The sequence below is a fragment of the Hyaena hyaena genome, unplaced genomic scaffold, assembly GCF_003009895.1.
Source record: "Hyaena hyaena isolate Hyena2069 unplaced genomic scaffold, ASM300989v1 scaffold_29, whole genome shotgun sequence".
Lineage (NCBI taxonomy): Eukaryota > Metazoa > Chordata > Mammalia > Carnivora > Hyaenidae > Hyaena > Hyaena hyaena.
In genome coordinates this window covers 5,034,405-5,054,953 of record NW_024080661.1, presented here as the reverse complement: position 1 = coordinate 5,054,953, position 20,549 = coordinate 5,034,405, and the positions used below count along the sequence as shown (strand labels likewise).

General features: G+C 38.4%; 1 protein-coding gene across 6 annotated transcripts in view; it reads left to right on the top strand.

The window, feature by feature from the left end:
- The window catches only part of MBTD1 (mbt domain containing 1), a 66,438-nt gene that overhangs the window by 7,612 nt on the left and 38,277 nt on the right, over window positions 1-20,549 (top strand). For all 6 annotated transcript variants that reach the window (XM_039227769.1, XM_039227764.1, XM_039227768.1 and 3 more), the window contains one exon: window positions 18,942-19,143. In XM_039227769.1, the coding sequence (XP_039083700.1) occupies window positions 18,990-19,143 (154 nt within the window). In that variant the 5' untranslated portion in view covers window positions 18,942-18,989. The remainder of the gene's footprint in view (window positions 1-18,941; window positions 19,144-20,549) is intronic.

Below are 20,549 nucleotides of genomic sequence, written 5' to 3'. Positions count from 1 at the left end.
TCAAGTGCCTAGAATGTGCCTACCACGTGCTGAGCATCCTGTGTGTATTAGTTGTCTTCATCATAATAGACCTTTTTACAGATCACTAGTAAGAACAGTCCAATAAAGGATTATTGTGGGATTCACAAATAAACTCTCAGAGAGCGAAATGTACTTCTGAACGAAATTAGATAAACATGGAGACTTACTCTGGAAAACTGTTAGGTGATACAAAAAGTGCATCTGACAATGACAAGTGTTTCAAAAACATGACAAAACCAGTATATCTAAGAAAGTAGTAAATATGCATGTGTAGACTTCAGTTTTAGAGAAGAGTGGCAGTGGCCTGATCCAGTTTCCCACCCACCTTTCTCTAAGCCTTTTATAAAGCCAACAAAGAGCACATGTCTGTCACACATCACCCATGCCTCCAGCGTAATTTAAAAATTACCACAGTCTTCAAATTACCTCTAAGGGAAATAATCAGATTCCAGGAGCCCCTTCTGCTCAGTCCTGCGGATGTGAAGAATGAGAGAGAGAAGGCTTAATGGCTTTAATGGGTCCAGTGGTAGAGTTTAAGGCCATGGAAGACTTAGGTGAAGCACAGAGTAGCACTTCTAAAAGAGAAGAATCCAACTAAGTTCCAAAATACTGAACACAGGTTTGAAATTTGGTAGTTCACAGCTTTAGCCCCAGGGAAGAGTTTGAAAGTAACCAGCGCTTCATAGGGAAGAAGTGGGGACATGGCAGTGAAGAGAAAGGAGAAAGAGGAGAAATTAATACTCAGAAAAAGAAAGAGAAAGTAAACTTAGGAGTGTACTGGAACGAGGAACCCTTGACCATGAAATAAATAGAAATAGGAAGGAGTGGACTACATGCAGACAGAACTACTATTGGAAAAAATAATGTGAATCGGAACATCTCAACTCATGAAAATCTTCTCTCTCCAACCCAGAAAAACACAGAAAATAATTGACACAGCCCTCAAAATGAAATAAAACCTCCTCAAACCAATGTTTAGATGTACAAGAAAAAGAAAGCCTTGGTTCAGAAATCTAAAACTAAAAAAAACCAGGAAGAACTAAAATCAGAGTAGATTAAACTTAGAGAAAAGAAGAAAAAATCCTATCAGATGGAAGACTGTCATAAAATTCCCACCAAACAGTAGATTCAAATGCAAATATAATAAAAGACATTGAAGAAAAGCAGGGAAATGGTCAAGAGAATGAAAATGAGATTCTTTTCTGATACGTTAAATGGGAGATGGGTCCAAAAAGTAATGTGTATTTAGCGTTCCTCAATAAGGAAAAGGAATAGGGGCACCTGACTGGCTCAGTTGGTAGAACGCGTGACTCTTGATTTCGGAGCTGTGAGTTCAAGTCCCACGTTGGGTGTAGAGATTACTTTAAAAAAATAAAAATCTTTTGTGGCACCTGGGTGGCTCAGTTAAGTGCCCAGCTTCGGTTCAGGTCATGATCTTATCACCATTCATGAGTTGGAACCCATGTCATTGGAACTTCCCTGCTCCCTGCCCCCTGCCCCCAGCTCTCTCTCCCTCAAAAATAAATATTTTTTAAGAAAAGAAAAATCTTTTAGGGGCACCTGGGTGGCTCAGTTGGTTAAGCGTCCAACTTCAGCTCAGGTCATGATCTCAACAGTTCATGAGTTCGAGCCCTCTATCAGGCTCTGTACTGACAGCTCAGAACCAGGAGCCTGCTACTTATTCTGTGTTTCCCTCTCTGCTCCTCCCCCACTTGGACATGTTTGTGTGTGTGCATGCACATCTGTGCACACGCTCTCTCAAAAATAAACATCGGGGGGAATTTTTTCTTAAAAAAAGAAAACTCTTTTAAAAGAAGAAAAAGTAAAACCATAATCAAGAAAACTTTTTGGATATAGAGATCTAAATGTGTACATAAGAAGTTCATACCAGAAGGTAAATTGAGGATATATTCTAGTAAAGCTGTATGACTTTATAGATACAGAAAATTCTCCAAGCTTCCAGGCAAAAGATGAAGTGCCTCATAAGGCCTAGAGTGTTAGACTGGTGTCAGGTTTCTCAAAAGTAACATACAAAGCAAGACCACAGTGGAGGAGCATAAGAAAAGAAAAATGCTAACCAAAGATTTTATATCCAGTCAACTGTCTTTTGAATGTCAAGACTGTAGAAAACGTTTTAAACATGGCCAAGAATTCAGGGAACACTGGTCTCACTAGCCCTTCCCAACGAAACTCTTAAAGGATGAGCTTCATCTAAAAGAGATATTTTGGAGATTTTCTGCAAAAAGTTTGACAGTATTTCACATGTCTTTTTAAACTGAAGTTAAAATCAGGAGTAGGAGTGTAGGTAGAAGAATGGTACATAAATGTTAAGGGATCTGACAAAGTAGAAAAAGCAGCTAAAAATTATGGGAGGGAAAAGGAGACAAAAAACTAGAATAACACTATTGACTGTAGGTTAACTATTACAAGGGATTCAAATGATACCATTTGAACTGAAATGATTAAGAGAAAAGATACATGGAATTATAAAAGTTAGTTAAATATTAACTATTAAGTTAAATATGATTTAATTACATCAGATTAAATAATACCTGAGCCTGGGTGGCTCAGTCCGTTAAGCATCCAGCTTCAGTTCAGGTCATGATCTCCTGGTTGGTGAGTTCGAGCCCCATACCAGGCTCTGTGCTGATAGCTTACAGCCTGGAGCCTGCTTCAGATTCTCGGTCTCCCTCTCTCTCTGCCCCTCCCCCACTCAGACACATGCACTTGCACACTCAAAAATAAACATATTTTTAAAAAATTCGTTTAAACATCTACAGAAGATTCAAAGGTGAGCATTAGAAAAAAATATATAAACCTTTCAAAACATTAAATATTTTAAAAGGCCAAAGAAAACTGTCAAGAGAAACCATGTGATGAATGTTCTATAATGCACACCATAATTATAACAAAATAATATGACAGATTTGAAATCAGACATACCAGTCATAACAGTAAGGATTCTCTCAACAGTAAAGAACTTTCAGATTAGCTCAAAAATCAAACTCCCAAAAAGCTAATGTCACTTATATAAGAATAAAATGAAGATCTGACTTTCTAACATGAGACCCTTAAAACAGCTGAAAATAAAAAGATGGACAAAGATCAACCAAGCAAATAGAAATAATACGAAAGCAGGATCGGCAGTGCTGATACCAAACTAGAAGTCAAACCAAAAAGTGTTAAATAACAAAGGAAGATAGTTTGTGATGCCACAACCAACAATCCACAATAAAGATATAACAGTTCTACACCAAAAGGCAGCAACAATCTTTATAAAGCAAACACTGAGAAATGCACAGGATAGGTACAGGAGACAGTAGGAATATAAAAGACATACATAGTGAGGCAGAGTTTCAGGTATATCTGCACTTAAAACCAGAGTACTGTGTATTCTCTCAGACACAAAATGGTCACAAAAATAGTTCATACATTAGGAAAATGTTACTAGGTCCCATATAAGAAAACAAAAAGCAAAAGAACATGTCCATCTCGAAATTTTGAAGCCTTCTATTGTATGTTAGAAAGCCTTGTGCAAGAATATTCATAGCGACTTTCTTCAGAGTGGTCAAATCTGGATGGAGAATGGATGAACAAATATATTGTTGAAGTGTAGTATTACTCAGCAGTAAAAAGCAGTGAACCAATCATACATGTAATAATGTGAATAAATCTCAAATATGCTGAAAAAAATAGTATGTTGACTGAGCTAAATTAGATATAAAAATGTTCATGGTATTTTGTTCCATTTAAATAAATATATGCAAAATCAACCAATAGTAATAGAACTTTAATGGGGGAGGAGGATTGACTGGGAAAGGACATGAGGGTGCTTTCCAGGGTGATGGAAAAATTCTGCACCTCAATACACATTCAAAATTATGCCTCAGTTAAGGAAAAAACATCTTGGGTACAGGGGTTATTATAAACAAGTTACAGAGTTTCTAAAGAATTATAATGAAAATATTACATATAAGAATCTGTGGGGCGCCTGTGTGGCTCAGTTGGTTAAGCGTCCGACTTCGGCTCAGGTCATGATCTCAAGGTTTGTGGGTTTGAACCCCGTGTCAGGCTCTGTGCTGACAGCTAGCTCAGAGCCTGGAGCCTGTTTCAGATTCTGTCTCCCTCTCTCTCTGCCCCTCCCCTGCTCTTGCTGTCTTTCTCCCTCTCTCTCTCTCTCAGAAATAAATAAAACATTAAAAAAGAAAATCTGTGAAATATGTGTAAGACAGTGAGCAAAGGAAAATTCATAGTCCTCATTACTTCTGTCATGGTTTAAGGAACAAAATTCAGCTATTTTTTTTTTTAATCTTCCAGGCTTTATAGCAATTGGTAAATGGGTCAGCATCCAATCTAGCAGATAGAAAGGAGCTCCAAATTGCTTTACAAAGTGAGAGATTTTTTATAGACCAGAGTGGGAGCAGGAACAAGGAAGTTACACTGGGCATTTGCTGATTGATTAAAGCTATATTGCTTTTCTTACTGGAGCAAAGGGAAGTTTTAGAGCTGGATCAGGCAATGTGTGCTGAGTGGGTAAGCACTATTAGTTTACCTGCGCCTGCCTTTTTAGGCAGAGGTGAACATAGAAACTTGGTTATTAAATCTTGATTTACTGAGGTGGCTTAGCCAGAGCAGATCTTAGGCCTTATCTGGTTGGTTGGTTGGTTGGTTGGTTGGTTGGTTGGTTATTTATTTATTTATTTATTTATGAATGAAAGAAAGAGCACATATGTGTACACACAGGGGAAGGACAGAGAGAGAATTCCAGGCAGGCTTCACACTGTCAGCACAGAGCCTGACTTGGGGCTCAAACTGCCGAACAAGGAGATCACAACCTGCGCCAAAATCAAGAATTGTACACCTAACTGTGAGTGAGGCGCCCCTAACCTGATTACTTGTCACAGTAAAAGCAAAAGAATGAAAATAATTCCCAGCTCAGAAAGGGAAAAGAACAAAAAAAAAGTAAGCCACAAAAAAGTGGGTTGGGTCACCTGAGTGGCTCAGTTGGTTAAGCATCCGTCTCTTAATTTTGACTCAGGTTGTGATCTCACAGTTTGTGGGATCAAGCCCCACGTCAGACTCTGGTCTGCCAGCGTGGAGGCTGCTTGGGATTCTCTCTCTCATCCTCTCTCTGCTTTTCCCCCAGTTGCACACACACACTCAAAAATAAATATTTAAAAATATGTTAAAATATAGAAGTAATAAATTTTGGGTAAACTTTTCTATACAATCGTTCTAAGAAAAAATTTTCTAAGAGTCAAAATCAAGTTGCAGTAAAAGAAAATAACTGATAAATTTTACTGTTTAAAAAATTAATTTCATGACAACTTCATAAGCAAAATAAAATTTTGCCATGTGGTAAATTACTAAATACAAAGAAAAAAAATATTAAAAAGACTAAGAACCCTAAATATTAAAGGGCAAAAGAACACACATCACACAGATGTACTAAGGAAGATATTTAGGAATGGCTCCATGCAAAACAACTGAGCACATCTTGGTTTTTGATACCAATCCCCAAAAAGAATGAGAGCTCCTTGGAGAAGTGGTTGATTTCAGGGCTGGAATAATGTAGGTATGAAATGGTCCTGGAATATCTTGATGTACCAGAAATTCAATACCCCAAAAATTGACGGGAGCATGTGAAAATGTTTGCGGAAGCAAGTTCAAAAGAATGCATGGTTGAGGGGCACCTGGGTGGCTCAGTCAGTTGGATGTCCAACTCTTGATTTCTGCTCAGGTCATGTTCTTGCAGTTCATGGGATTGAGCCCTGTGTCAGGCTCCACAATAACAGCAGAGAGCCGCCTTGGGATTCTCTCTCTGCCCCTACCCCCCCAAAATAAATAAGTAAAAAAAATAAAGAATCCATGTAGCTGAGTATGGGATAATTTGAGCTCCAAAATAAAATTAGAACAATAATGAATTATAAACCATTGGGGAAGAAGAATGAGTTCCTACTTATAATAAAGGTAGATAAGTAAATCTACGGAGGAAGATGGAAGAATTTTGTGCTGACTGGTAAAAGAGTACTAGAACTACAAAATCATTTTTCAGCCGTCGTAGTAATGTTTGGTTTGGCAAGAGTTATTGGGTGTTAAATTTGGGGATGGGGTAGGGCGAGATTTCAACGAGAAACAAAATATTCACATGCTTTAAAATAATGTGTTCAAGATTGCTTATTAGTTTCAAGGAGAAGTATGGTAAATGTACTCTGGAAAATTTCAACACCTTGTAGAATAATTAAAATTAGCATCAGTGATGAGGGGCAGATAGGCATCTTATACCCCTAGATGTAATAGTCTGAGACGGTTGTATCACTTATATAGTATTACGGGGATATATAACCTGATCTGATGAGGAAATATGAGCCTCGTATGAGAAACATTCTGTTGGAAAGGTGAGGAGGGAGCCTGCATTATCCAAAGTAATCTTCCAGATTAAAGGAAACTAAGCAAACAAATACCATATGTGATCCTGGAGACTGAAAGGAAAAAATGCTATATAAAGGACATTATTGGGTCCACTGGACAGTGGATGGTAAATTGGGGGAAAATATCACATTGTTAAATTTCCTGAAAGTGAGAACTATGCTTTAGTTATGAGAAAACAACCTTATTTTTAGGAAATGCATACTGAATTTTGGGAGGGCAAAAAGACATGATCTATACAACTTATTCTCAAATGGTTTAGTAAAAGTCAAATGTAGAGAGAATGAAACCAACAAAGGAAAATATAAGTAATTGGCAAATCTGAATAAAGTACACAGGATTTCACCATACTGTTCTTCCAACTTTCCTAGAAGTTTGAAGTTCTTTCCAAGTAGAAAGTTTAAGAAAAAGAAAGACTACGCTGACATACCATTTTCATCTGTTGTACTGGCAAAAAGAAATCAAATGCAGAGACTGTAGGGAAATACACAGTCTTACTGTTCCTGATGCAAATGCAAAATGGTAAAATTTCTATGGGAAGAATTTTGGTAATACCTAACTGAATTACATATATATTCACTCCTCTACCCAAAGAATATATTCTAAAGGTAATCCTTCATTTTAAATATATATATATGTGTGTGTGTGTGTATGTTCACACATAAGTTCATTCATTGCAGCAATATTTGTAATTGCAAAACATTGAAAACCATCCAAAGAAGATTGAGTAAATAAACACACAGAGTGGACTACTGTGCAGTTCAAAAAAGAATGAAGAAGATGTCTGTGCACTGAAATGAAATGATTTCCAGGATATATTTCTAAGTTAATAAAAGCAAAGGACAGAGAAATTAGTGTGTGGCCTTTTCTGTAAGAAAGAAGAAATAAGAAAATATACCTACTTACCTTTTCAAAACACACACACGAAGGATGAACCAGAAAGCCATAAAGTTGGTTACCTGCCTACAAAGGTGGATGGTGAGGCAGGGAAGGAAGCAACATGTTTCCAAGTTACAACTTTTTATATAGTTCTTTATATTTGGAAGCAGAGCCATTTTTTAGATAGTCTTCCAGGAATTAAATTCAGTAAGGATGGCTGGGAAGACTAAAAACCAAAGTCAACTTCTTTCAAATCAATAACCATCACATTGAAGGAAGGAGAAATAAACTCAATACTCTGTCCTTTAGTTTAGGGAGATAGAACTATAAAGATTCTGGACTTGTAAGTTTGTTTGTTTGTTTTAGCAGTACTGCTCCTGAAACTATTTAAATCTATAAAAGAATTGAGCACAAGAGTACATGTAATTTGAGCGGGAGCCAAGGTTTTTTACTGTGGCAGAAGATAGAAATACAGATGTGGGAAAATAAGAAAAAGTCCTGTGGGATGGGTTGGAATTGGAGTTATAAATATGAACTCATGATATTCTAAGGTACATGTGTGTATTCATAGGGCATGTCACATACATGTATGTATATATTCCATCTCCATCTACTGAAGGGCCCAGAGACAGAGGCCTCAATAGCAATGAGCTTGTGGAATGTGCACATCTTTATTTCTTAATATTCCCCACTAAAAGAAACCAAGGCTCTTGGAGAAATGGTTGATTCTAGAGTTGGGACAGGAAAATTAGTATATGCTGAAATGTCTTGCTATTCCAGAAAGCAAGGAATTGCTGAAACAATGATAGGGGCTTATCAGAATGACACAGGAGTTAATTTGATGGGTCTCCCACTGGCTAAATCTGGGACAGTTTGAGCTCACAGATAGCTAAGGAATATAATGAATTATAAATTTAAAAAGTAGGAATCCATGAGCTGATACGCATAATAAGAGAAAAGAGAGGGATCTTCCCTATAGAAGAATGCCAGCTGAAAATATGGAAGAAATTCTAAGGCTGGAAAATCACAGGACTGGGCAAGAATCCTCACTGGATATTGAATCTAGAGTGAAATTTTGATGAACAGAATATTTGCATGGTCTTTAAGTACCTCCCTGCAGATTGATTATTAAAAGGGAAAATAGTAAGACTACAGTGGAGAACCAGACCACACCTACACCAGGTCTTCAAACGTGTCATCACCGGTAAGAGGCAGGTGATTTGCTACCCAGAGAGCATCAGTTAGGTAATACTTCAACTGGAGATATACAACCTGAGAGAAAACCTCAAACCCAAAAAGAGGAAATCTATGGAAGAATTCCAAATTACTTGTGTGGATGCACCACTGTCACGAGGGAGCATAACTCCCCCCCTTTGTAAGTGTGGGCTTCACAAAGTCACTATACTTCTGAAAAGTACAGTATGGAAATGGGTTAGGAGTAATTTTATAACGGAGAAACCTGAAAAAATACTGCTTCAGGTAGAGGTGATCAAGCTCAATACCAAGAGTGATGACTCATGTTAATAATATGTTTCTTTGTATAATTGGATACAAAGGGTACTCCATAGTACTTCTGATCTTTTTTCCAAAGACAACCCCAGTCTGATCATTAGAAAATTAGGAGACAAATCCCAGTAGAGGGTCATTCAACAAAATAACCTGATCGGTACTCCTCAAAACTGTCAAGGTCATGAAAAAGCCGAGAAATTGTCATAACCAAAAGGAGCTTAAGGGGCCATGACAACTAAATGTAATGTGGGATCTTAGAATAGAAATAGAACATTAAGTAAAAATGAAGAAAATGCAAAAAAGTTTGCATTTTCTAAAATTTTATATAAATGGAGTCATATAGCATGTGCTCTGTCTAGATTTGCAGTGTAATTATTTTGAGACTTACTGGTGCTGTGTGTATCAGTTCATTACTTTTTATTAAGCTGAGCAGCAAGATTGAATCACTATATGGATATGCCATCATTTGTTTATTCATCTGTTGATATTTGGGTTGTTTCCAATTTTGAGCTATTTTGATCATTCGTATATATGTTTTATATATGTTTTTGTATGGGTGTATCTTTTCATTTATTATAGGCAAATAGAAATGGAATGGGTGGTAGGTGGTATATATTTAACATTTTAACAAACTGCTTTTTTTCCAAAATGCTTTTATAGTATTTTTTTACCTTCCTATTTGCAGTGTTTGAGAGTTCCATTTGCTGCATAGACTACTGAGGGTTGTTTTGTTGGTTTTTTTTTTTTCCCTGTTTTAGGCATTTTAATAGATGTATAAGAGTATGCTGTGGTTTTAATTTGCATTTTCCTAATGACTGGTGATATTGAGCATCTTTTCCATGTCCTTATTTGCCGTCCATCTATGAATGAATTGTCTGTTGAGATGTTGTGCTTGTTTGTTTTTTAATTGGATTGTTTCAGTTACTGAATTTTGATAGTTCTTTATATTTTTTTTAATTTTAAGTTCATTTATTTTGAGAGAGAGTTTGTGTGCACATGCAATTGGCAGAGAAGCAGAAGGGGGAGAGAGAGAATCCCAAGCAAGTTCCTCTCCGTCAGCACAGAGCTAGACTTGGGGCTCAATCTCATGAACCGTGAGATCATGACCTGAGCTGAGATCAAGAGTCTGGCCAGGTAACTGACTGAGCCACCCAGATACCTCTTGATAGTTGTTTATGTATCCTAGATACCAGGCATTTGTCAGACACACGTGATTTGCAAATATTGTCCAGTCTGTGGCTCGTCTTATTCTCTTAATAGTGTTTCCCAAGGACCAGTTTAATAAAAGTCCAATTTATCAATATTTTTTCTATGGATCCTACTTTTGATGTCATACCTAAAAATTTTATGCCTACCTAATGTCATGAAGATTTTCTCCTATTTTTTTCCTAGAGGTTTTATATTTTTAGTTCTTGCATTTAGGTCTGTGTTCATTTTGAGTTAATTTTTGTAGAAGGCTGAGGGATAGATCAGAGTTGAGTTTTCTTTTTTATTTTATTTAGTAATGTATTTGATCCAGCACCCTTTGTTGAAAAGACTTTTTTCCACCTAATTGCCTTTTTCTTTTTTTTTTACTTTCTTCTTTTTAATTGTTTTATTTGAATATAGGTGACAGTTTTACCTTGGTTTCCGGTGTATGACATTCAACTTCTCTGTTACATCATGCTGTGCTGACCACAAGTGTAGGTACCATCTGTCACTGTACAACACTGTTAATTGATTTTTCACCTTTGTCAAATATTAGTTGACCATATATGTATGGCTATATTTCTGGGCTCCGTTCTCTTCTCTTGATCTGTTTATCTATATTTATGTCAGAAACACACTCCCTTGATTTCTGCAGCTTCATGATGCATCTTGGAGACAGGAAATATTAAGCCTTTCAACTGTTCTTTTCATATTTGTTTTGGCTATTCTAGGTCTTTTGCAGTTCCATATGAATTTTAGAATCTGCTTGTTGATATCCACAAAAAAATCTGCTGTGATTTGATTGGATTGTGTTGAATCTATAAATCCAGTTGGGAAGAATTATCTTTGTTTTTAAGTTTATTTATTTATTTTGAGAGAGACAGAGATAGTGTGAGTGGGGGAGGGGCAAAGAGAGAAGGAGACAGAATCCCAAGCAGGCTCCACACTCAGCACAGAGCCTGATGTGGGGCTCGAACCCACAAAACCGTGAGATCATGAACTGAGCCAGGATCAAGTGTTGGACGATTAACAAACTGAGCCCTAACCCAGGCGCCCCCAAATATCATTTAACATTATTAATTCTTCTGATCCATAAACACTGTGCATCTCCCCATTTATTTAGATTTTTCTTTAATTCTTTAAGCAGCGTTTAGTAGTTTTCAAGGTGTCAGCCTTGCACCTCTGTTGCCAGATTTATCTCAAATTATTTCTTTTTCTTTTTTTTAAGTAGGCTTCACGCCCAGCGTGGAGCCCAATGTGGGGCTTGAAGTCATGACCCTGAGATCAAGACCTGAGCTGAGATCAAGAGTCGGATCCCTAACCGACTAAGTCACCCAAGCATATTGTTTGATGCTTTGTAAATGGTATTTTCTAATCCATCTCTGGTTGCTTGTTGGTAATATACGGAAATACAGTTGATTTTTATATGTTGATATTCCATCCTGTATTCTGGCTAAGCTCACTTAGTAGCCAAACAGCTTTTTGTATAGATCAGATTTTCTACAGTGTTGTCGGGGAATAAAGATTTATTTATTCCTTTTTTCCCCAATCTGAATTCCTTTATTTCTTTTTTGCCTACTCCACATTCTTAGAATCTCTAGTACAATATTAAATAAAAGCAGCAAAGGCAGATACACTTATTTTGTTCCCAGTCTTAGAAAACATCCATATTGTCACCATTACATATGATGTAAGCTTTAAGATTTTCCTAATACTTTTTATCAGGTGAGGAAGTTCTTTCCTACTCCTCTTTGGCTGAGGGTTTTTATCAGGAATAGATGGTGGATTTTGTCAAATGCTTTTTTCTGCATCTCTTGAGATAATCCTATGGCTTTTTTTTTTTTTTGGCTTAATATAATGTATGTATTAATTTTTGTTCGTTCTTTTTTTAAGTAATCTCTATGCCCAACTTGGGGCTTGAACTCAGGACCCCAAGATCAAGAGTTGCATGCTCTACTGACTGAGCCAGCCAGGCACCCCATGAATGTATTGATTTTCAGATGTTGAATTAGTTTTGTTTTCCTGTGATAAATCCACTTGGTCCCACTTTATTATTATTTTAATATATTTGATTCAGATACTAACATTTTGTTAAGAATGTTTGCATACATGAGGAATATTGTTCTGTAGTTTTCTTGTAAAGGCTTGGTCTAGTTTGGGATCAGAGTAATGTTGGCCTCAGAGAATGAGTTGAAAACTAGACTATACTCCAGTTTTCTGGATGACTTGGTATAAATTCAGTAGGGTTTTGTTTAATGTTTATTTATTTATTTTGAGAGAAAGAGTGTGCCTTATGTGTGGAGGAGAGAGCGGGAAAGAGAATTCCAAGCAGGCTCCATGCTGTCAGTGTGGACCCCCGTCCACGCGGGGCTCCATGCCACAGACCACGAGATCACGACCTGAGCAGAAATCAAGAGTCAGATGCTTAATTGACTGAGCCACCCCAGTTCCCCAGTAGTATTTTACAAGTAGAATTCCTCGGTGAAGCCTTTTGGGCCTGGAGTTTTCTTTGTATGAAGGTTTTTAACTACAAATTTAGTTTCTTTACCTATTCAAATTATGATAGTTATTTACCTAGTCAAAGAACCAGGTTTTGCTTTTATCTTTTTTTGTTTTCATTGATTTTTTTCACTTGAAACATTAAGTGTAGACTTTCTGATTATAAATCTTTTCACTTTAGAAGTTTGAAGGCATTTAAAAAAAAATTTTTTTAATGTGTTTTATTTATTTCTGGGAGAGAGAGAGACAGCATGAACAGGGGAGGATCTGAGAGAGAGGGAGATACAGAATCTGAAACAGGCTCCAGGCTCTGAGCTCGCTGTCAGCACAGAGCACAATGCGGGGCTTGAACCCACGAACCGTGAGATCATGACCTGAGTGAAAGTCGACGCTTAACTGACTGAGCCACCCAGGTGCCTCTGAAGGCATAGCTTTTAATCCTGCTGTTGAAAAGCCCACTGATGTCCCATTCCCCCTCCTTTTTTTTTTTTTTACTTGGCATACAGTTTTTATTGAAGCTTTTAGTATCTTTACTGGCAGAGTTCTGTGATTTTTATGATGCACCTTGGTATAGGTTTGGTGTTTGGAAGGGGCTTTTGTTTTTAAGTCCTAAAGCTAGGCTTCTTTAGTCTCAGTATAGAAACTCTTTTGATCCTGGAATTGTGTGTGTGTGTGTGTGTGTATTTCTTTATATAACTTGTTTCTCATTTTCTCTCTCTCATGAATATCTCTATTTGGATTTTGGTTCTTCTAGATTCAACCCTTATTTTGTCTCTTTTATCTCCTAGCTTTTTGTCACATGTAAACACACACACGCACGCCTGTGCTTTTTTTTTTTTTTAATGTTTTTATTTTTGAGAGAGAGCGAGAGAGACAATGCGTGAGCAGGAGAGGGTCAGAGAGAGACAGAGAGACAGAATCCAAAGCAGGCTCCAGCCTCTGAGCCATCAACACAGACACCAATGTGGGGCTCGAACACATTAACCGTGAGATGAGATCATGACCTGAGCTGAAGTCAGACACTCAACCAACCGTGCCACCTCGTTACCCCACATGTGTGCCTTAAAGATTTCTTTGGTTTTACTGTCCATTTATTGAAGTTATTGTTTTGCCTCTTCCGTTTTTCTTGTTCATCAATAGTAGCCTACTCTTCTGTCCTTGGAGAATTAATTTCATTTTTTTGAAGTTTTCTTTTGCCCCCTGCCTTGCTTCTATTTCCTTATAGATTCTTTTTTCCCTGAAGGCCTGTTTTGGCTTTTCACATTCATAGAGGCCTTTCTCATGTGATAGGCGATCCTCGCTTGTCTTTTCATATTTAAGGTTAGTTAGTTACTAAGCAGCTGACTGGACTGACTGAGCCTGAGAGTTAGGCTTTTTGACTAGTGAGGTTCACTGTGGTGATTGGTCCCTTTTTTAAAAAAAATTTTAATGTTTATTTCTCAGAGAGAGAGAGAGACAGCAACAGAGTATGAGCAGGGGAGGCGCAGAGAGAAAGGGAGACACAAAACGTAAAACAGGCTCCAGGCTCTGAGCTGTCAGCATAGAGCCCAGCACAGGGCTTGAACTCCCAAACCAGGAGATAATGACCTGAGCCAAAGTCATACACTTAACTGACTGAGCCACCCAGGTACACCCCGCCCCCCCACCTTTTTAAAATTTTTAAAATATTTTTTAATTAGTCCTTTTTTAAATCTTCTCTCTAGTGTTTTGCATTGGTACTGTGATCTATTTAAATGTGGTTATCTTTTTCTTATGTTTAATATATGTGGTGTAATTCTGTCTGAATCTGTGTTTTCAGTGTTGCTGCAGAATTCTCAGCCAGTCTTTCATTCAGCATCTCCATAGTCTCTCCTTTGAGAATTCCTATTAGAGATTTTATTAGATCTTTGTTTTATACTGTATGAATCTCTTATTTTCTGTTTGTTTTTCTTTGCTGTGGTTTGGGTATTTTCTTAATGTTTATCATTTCCCCACATCTTTTTTAGCCATGTCTGATCTGCTGTTCATCCCATCCATTGAGGTGTTTTGGTGGTGGTGTCTGTTTTTCAATGATAACATTTATATTTTTCATTTATAGAAGCTGCATTTTGTTCTTTTCAGATATGCCTGATCACTTTTTATTCCTTGGCTCATTTTTCAGTAATACTTTTATTTGTTTGTAAACATTTCTTGAATGATTCTTTTCTACTCTGTGTCTGACAGTTTCAGTGCCTAACAGTTTGGGATTGCTAATCTGCTTCTGCTGACACTTGTGACCGATTGCTTTTGTCTGTTTGTTATTGATTGTGTACTCATACTTGATCAAATCTGTAGGAATGCTGAAAGGCCTCCTTTGTACGTGATTATTTCCTAAAGGGATTAACATGCTTCTGCTGAGTGTCAAAGGGCACTAGTGGCCTGGAACTACTTTCATGTCTTGATCTGGGGATTTTCTGACCAGTTAGGGCGGGGTGAGTCCTCAGAGTGACTCAGGAGAGCAGGCCCGTGATTAGACAGTGTCAGAGTGGACTCCCGGCCCAGAGCTTGGGCAGAAAAGGCTCCCAGGTGGCTCCTCTTCTGCATGTAGTCAGGGTTTTTTCCCTACCTTCCCTTTGACTGAAGTTGCAGCCCCCTTAGGGGTTTTGGTCTGATGCAGGGGGTTTCCAATTAAGCTCCCCTGCAGCAAATGGTAAGTTTTACATAGAATAAATTGAATACAATTCATACATTGAATTAGCTCATTAGTATGGTCTAATCTAAAAAAAAAATAACTGAGGCAACATTTTTTTCCTGAATAGAATATAGCTTTCCAACTCGTGTGTTCTAGATTTGTCAAGGTCATTCATCCCTGCAGTATTTGGGATAGTCTGAGGCCCCAGGCTGGGTGCATTCAGGGGCCAATTCCTCTCGCATTGTAATGATGATCATTTTCTTTTTTTTTTTTCTTTTTTAAGTGTTTTATTTATTTCTGAGAGAGAGAGAGAGAGAGAGAGAGTGCATGAGCAGGGGAGGGTCAGAGAGAGAGAGGGAGATACAGAATCTGAAATAGGCTCCAGGCTCTGAGCTGGCTGTCAGCACAGAGCCTGACGTGGGGCTCGAACCCACAAACCGTGAGACCATGACCTGAGCCGAGGTCGGACACTTAACCGACTGAGCCACCCAGGCGCCCCATGATGATCATTTTCTAGGTGTGCTGGAACTGTGGGAAAGGTTAGCATTGCTCTAGATCATTAGTCTTTGAAGATGCTTTGGAAAAGACTGAGTACTGTATGTCCTTCTTAAATTGTTATAGTATTCATAAGCATGGTAAAAGCTTAAAGAGGCCTTGAAAAAAGGATAATTTTCCTAATGTATTTGACCATAATAATACTTTTATTTTTTAATGTTAACAGTGTTTAATATTGAAGCCAAGATGTTTGTAATTATTGACCCCCTGAAATTTCAGGGTTATATTTGCTGACCGGTAGAGTCAGAAGAAAATACTCTGTGTTAACATTTGAGGGTCAGTAAATATGCATTAGCTGCTAACTGAGCTGCTGTAGAGTGGACGAGCTTATATGAAAACTGCAAGTATAAGAGATCCTCTTCACACGGAAGTGGGCTGTGTGAATGTATTAGAACTAGAATTCTAGCCAGTGTTTAGTAAGTGTGTATTCCAGGCCCTGTGATAAATATTTCACAATGTTTTTCGATTGCCCTCAGGAAAAAAATATGTATGTCAATTCTTTACCCTGACCTTCAAGGCCCTTGTGTCCAGCTCTGTGCTGACAGTGTTCACTGTATCCTCCTCCAGCCTTATCTTTGACACATCTCACACCAGGCACCAGCCACACTGGCCTTTCAGTGGGCCAGGACTCAAGCCCACAGCTGTCAGAATTTTGAGCTCTTAGCACCACACTTCACTCAAACAAGGACTCTCCCATTCCTCATCACCTTATCAGTTCAGAATGCTGCTAGACTTGACTTTTGGCATTACCTTCAAAACCTTATTCTTTTGAAATCTAGTGGTAGTACATTTTGATTCTTTGAAAATATGTTTGATTTTTTTAATAAGTTTATTTCTTTATTTTGAGACAGAAAGCACACATAAGCGGGAGAGGGGCAGAGAGAGAGAGAGACAGAGAGAATTCCAAGCAGGCTCTGCTCTGTCAGCCCAGGGCCAGACACGGGGCTCTAACTCACAAACCTGGGCTGAAATCAAGAGTCGGATGCTTAACCAACTGAGCTACCCAGGTGCCCTGAAAATACATCTGAGTTTTTAAAAAAATACCCGCGAGTGATTCAGAACCAAATTTGTTAAATAAGATGGATATTTAAGCTAGGGAAGAAAACTACTGAGGGAAATGGATCAATTTCAAAGTACCACAAATGATGGGACTTTCTTTTTAAAACTGGGTCTAAAAAATAGTTCTAAAGGAAGAATACTATAAGAAGTTGGAGATTGTGGCAACAGCATTAGAACACGCATAGAGCCTCATAAGGGGACTTCTTAAGGGGCGCCTGGGTGGCTTAGTCGGTTAAGCGTCCGACTTTCGCTTAGGTCATGATCTCACAGTTCGTGGGTTTGGGCCCCGCGTTGGGCTCTGTGCTGACTGCCAGCTCAGAGCCTGGAGCCTGTTTCAATCTGTGACTCCCTCTCTCTCTGACCCTCTCCTGCTCACGCTGTCTCTCTCTCTCCTAGAAATAAATAAAACATTTAAAAAAAAAAAAAAAGATAATAGTCATCTGGGCATAAAATATTTCCATTGTGTGGATTAAGACACTACTTTTGCTGCTTTCATGGTTACACTTGATTTAAGTGAAAATCAGTTTTCCACTTTAGTGCGCATGTTTCCTAACTGCACACCTGAAAGTGACAGCGTACTCTTCTCAAACTAAGAGATGCATTTGGATGCTTTTATTTTGTCAAGCTTTCGACAGCAGAGTTCAGCTTTGTATTGGTCATGGGAGGAAGTTACACTAGCCAGAAGATAAATTGTGGGTAAAGTGTAAAATGATACCAAAAAATACTGACTGAAGCAAAACATTGATAGGTGCCAGACTATAGGTTTTTTAGCTGACACTTTTCACTCTAGTTGTCCCATCACATATTATCATCTTTTTTTTTTTGAAGGTTTCTTTTGTTCCCTGCATTGCTCCTGTTTCCTTCTAGATTCTTTTCTCCTGAAGATTTTCTTCCCTCTTTATTATTTCCTAGTTTCTTTTTACTTTCTTCTCCCTAAACTTGAAGTTTTGCAGTTTATTTCAGGAAAGGTTGAGTTGACGACTCAACTTTTGGGGGGGTTTGGGTGGCTTGAGAGCATATCTTCTGGAGGAGCAAATGTGTAGCGTTCACTGAAGATGAGGTAGTGGCTTTGAGCTTTTCAAAAGGAAATAATGTTTAGCCTGAGATACTTGGAGTTTTTTTAACCATTTTTTATGCTAAAGAAAAAATGAGATAAGGCTGCAAATGTACAGATGTTAACTTCTATAATTTTTGAAATAGTGATTATCTAAAAATTGTCTCTAAAATTAAAAATTACCAATTAATCACTCCAGAACTCTTTGCAGTGATTTTTCTTGGATGCTCTAAATTATAATAAAAATCTACACTTTTAGAGATGAAAGGTAAATTGAGAAACTGTTATGTGTATTTCACAACAACCTAAAGAAACCATCTCATCTGTTTTTTAATTTTTTTGATGTTTATTCATTTTTTGAGAGAGAGAGAGTACAAGTGGGAGAGGGGCAGAGAGAGGGGGAGACACAGAATCTGAAGCAGGCTCCAGGCTCTGAGCTGTCAGCACAGAGCCCAACACAGGACTCAAACCCGTGCATGAACTAACTGTGAGATCATGACCCAAGCTGAAGTCAGACGCTTAATCAACTGAGCCACCCAGGCACCCCTCTAATCCTTTCTATAGAGAAGTGACCTACCTAGTTTATAGCAAAGCTTGAATTACATGATCTTCTGATCCTGTTCGGTGTTTATTGTCATCGTTGGTATTCTTTTTTTTTTTTTTCCTCACATTTATTTATATTTGAGAGACAGAGTAAGACTGAGCAGGGGAGGGGCAGAGAGAGAAGAAGACACAGAATCTGAAACAGGCTCCAGGCTCTGAGCTAGCTGTCAGCACAGAGCCTGACGTGGGCTCGAACCCATGGACCATGAGATCATGACCTGAGCCAATGTCGGACACTCAACTGACTGAGCCACTCAGGCGCCCCCATCATTGATATTCTTATATTAGCTAACATAGTGACTAATAAGTTTGCACTCTTTAGAAAGGAAAGGCTCCATTTTGAAACAAACATTTCGTTACAAAATACAATTATCATTTCTTAGGACTAGATCTTCATTTTTCAGATATCACCACAGTTTGAACTAAGTTCTTTGGGGGAAGGGAGGGTTGTGTATCTGTGTTGTGTCATGTGTTCTTGGTTTCTTCTACTTTAAGACTGAACATTCTTCACGCCTTGAAAGGAAAAGAAGAGACTCGTTCGGGATGTTTGACGGTTATGACAGCTGCAGTGAGGACACAAGTAGCAGCTCCAGCTCCGAGGAGAGTGAAGAAGAAGTTGCTCCTTTACCGTCTAACCTCCCAATCATCAAAAACAATGGACAAGTCTACACATACCCAGATGGCAAATCTGGCATGGGTGAGTATACAGCCTGTCACTATTAACGCAGCTTCATACTGGAGGGTATGTTTTGATTCCATTTCTTCTTTCATTTCCCTTCCTTGAAATTTTTCAAGGAAAAAAGAAACACAGTCTGAAACCTAGTGTTGTAGATACGATCACTAGATTTCCAGTTGATCTTTTTATCTTGCCTACCCACCATATTCTGTCAGAAAGCAAGTAGAACAAAATTTTAAAAAGGCTATTGAGAAACACAATGTGGACAGAAATGAGATAATAAATCCCAGTGTAACTGAAAGTATAGGATCATGGGCTTATACAGCTGATAACGCTTGCAGAGTGAATCTCTCTCCTCTATAAGAATTCCTTATAAGAAGTTTTCTTTTTTAACGCTGCCGGTGGTAGGGTATCTCTAATTACCAGATTATTCTTCATATGGAACCAAAATTATCCTTGCTCTCAATTTTGTCTTTGGGTCTTAATTTTGCCTTTTAGAGTACAGAGAATAATCCTAATCCTTGTTATGATGATAACTCTTCACACTAGAACACTAATTGCTTCAGTGATTTCTCGTAGTGTCACAGTGATCTTAATTCATCACAGTCTTGGTTGCTTTCCTCTGGGCATGCTTCAGGTTACATGGTGGTAGAGCAACAGCTTATCATGACTTGCCCAAGACTATCCTGTTTTTAGGATTGAAAGTCTCGTGTCCTGGAAAGCACCTCAGGCAAATGGCTGGTCACCTGTGTAATTAGGGCAGCACGTAGTTCAGCCTTCATCTCCCTCTTTCAGAACACTGTGCTTCCACTCATGCCACAGAATTGCTTTAACTTTTTTGAAAGTAATACTGATTTCGTGTATGACTGAAACCCCTTAGTCCTTACCACAGCTTCACCACTAAACCAGTTAAACCAGTCTTGTGCATTTAACTTCACTGGTTAAACCAGTCTTGTGCATTAGCGGTTGACTTTTTAAAAGATGTGTGTGTGTGTGTGTGTGTGTGTGTATGTATGTGTGTGTGTGTAAATAACCTCTACATGCAACATGGGGCTCAAACTCACAACCTCAAGATCAAGGGTCACATACTGCGCCAACCAAGCCAGCCAGGTGCTCCCCCCCCACACTTTTTATTTTTTAATAAATGATATGAGGCTGTTTTGAAAATACTTTTAGGAGGGGCGCCTGGGTGGCTTAGTCGGTTAAGCGTCCGACTTTCGCTTAGGTCATGATCTCGCGGTTCATGGGTTCGAGCCCCACGTCGGGCTCTGTGCTGACTGCCAGCTCAGAGACTGGAGCCTCTTTCAGTCTGTGACTCCCTCTCTCTCTGACCCTCTCCTGCTCGCGCTGTCTCTCTCTCTCTCCTAGAAATAAATAAAACATTTAAAAAAAAAAATACTTTTAGGAGAGGCACAAGCAAGGGCTAT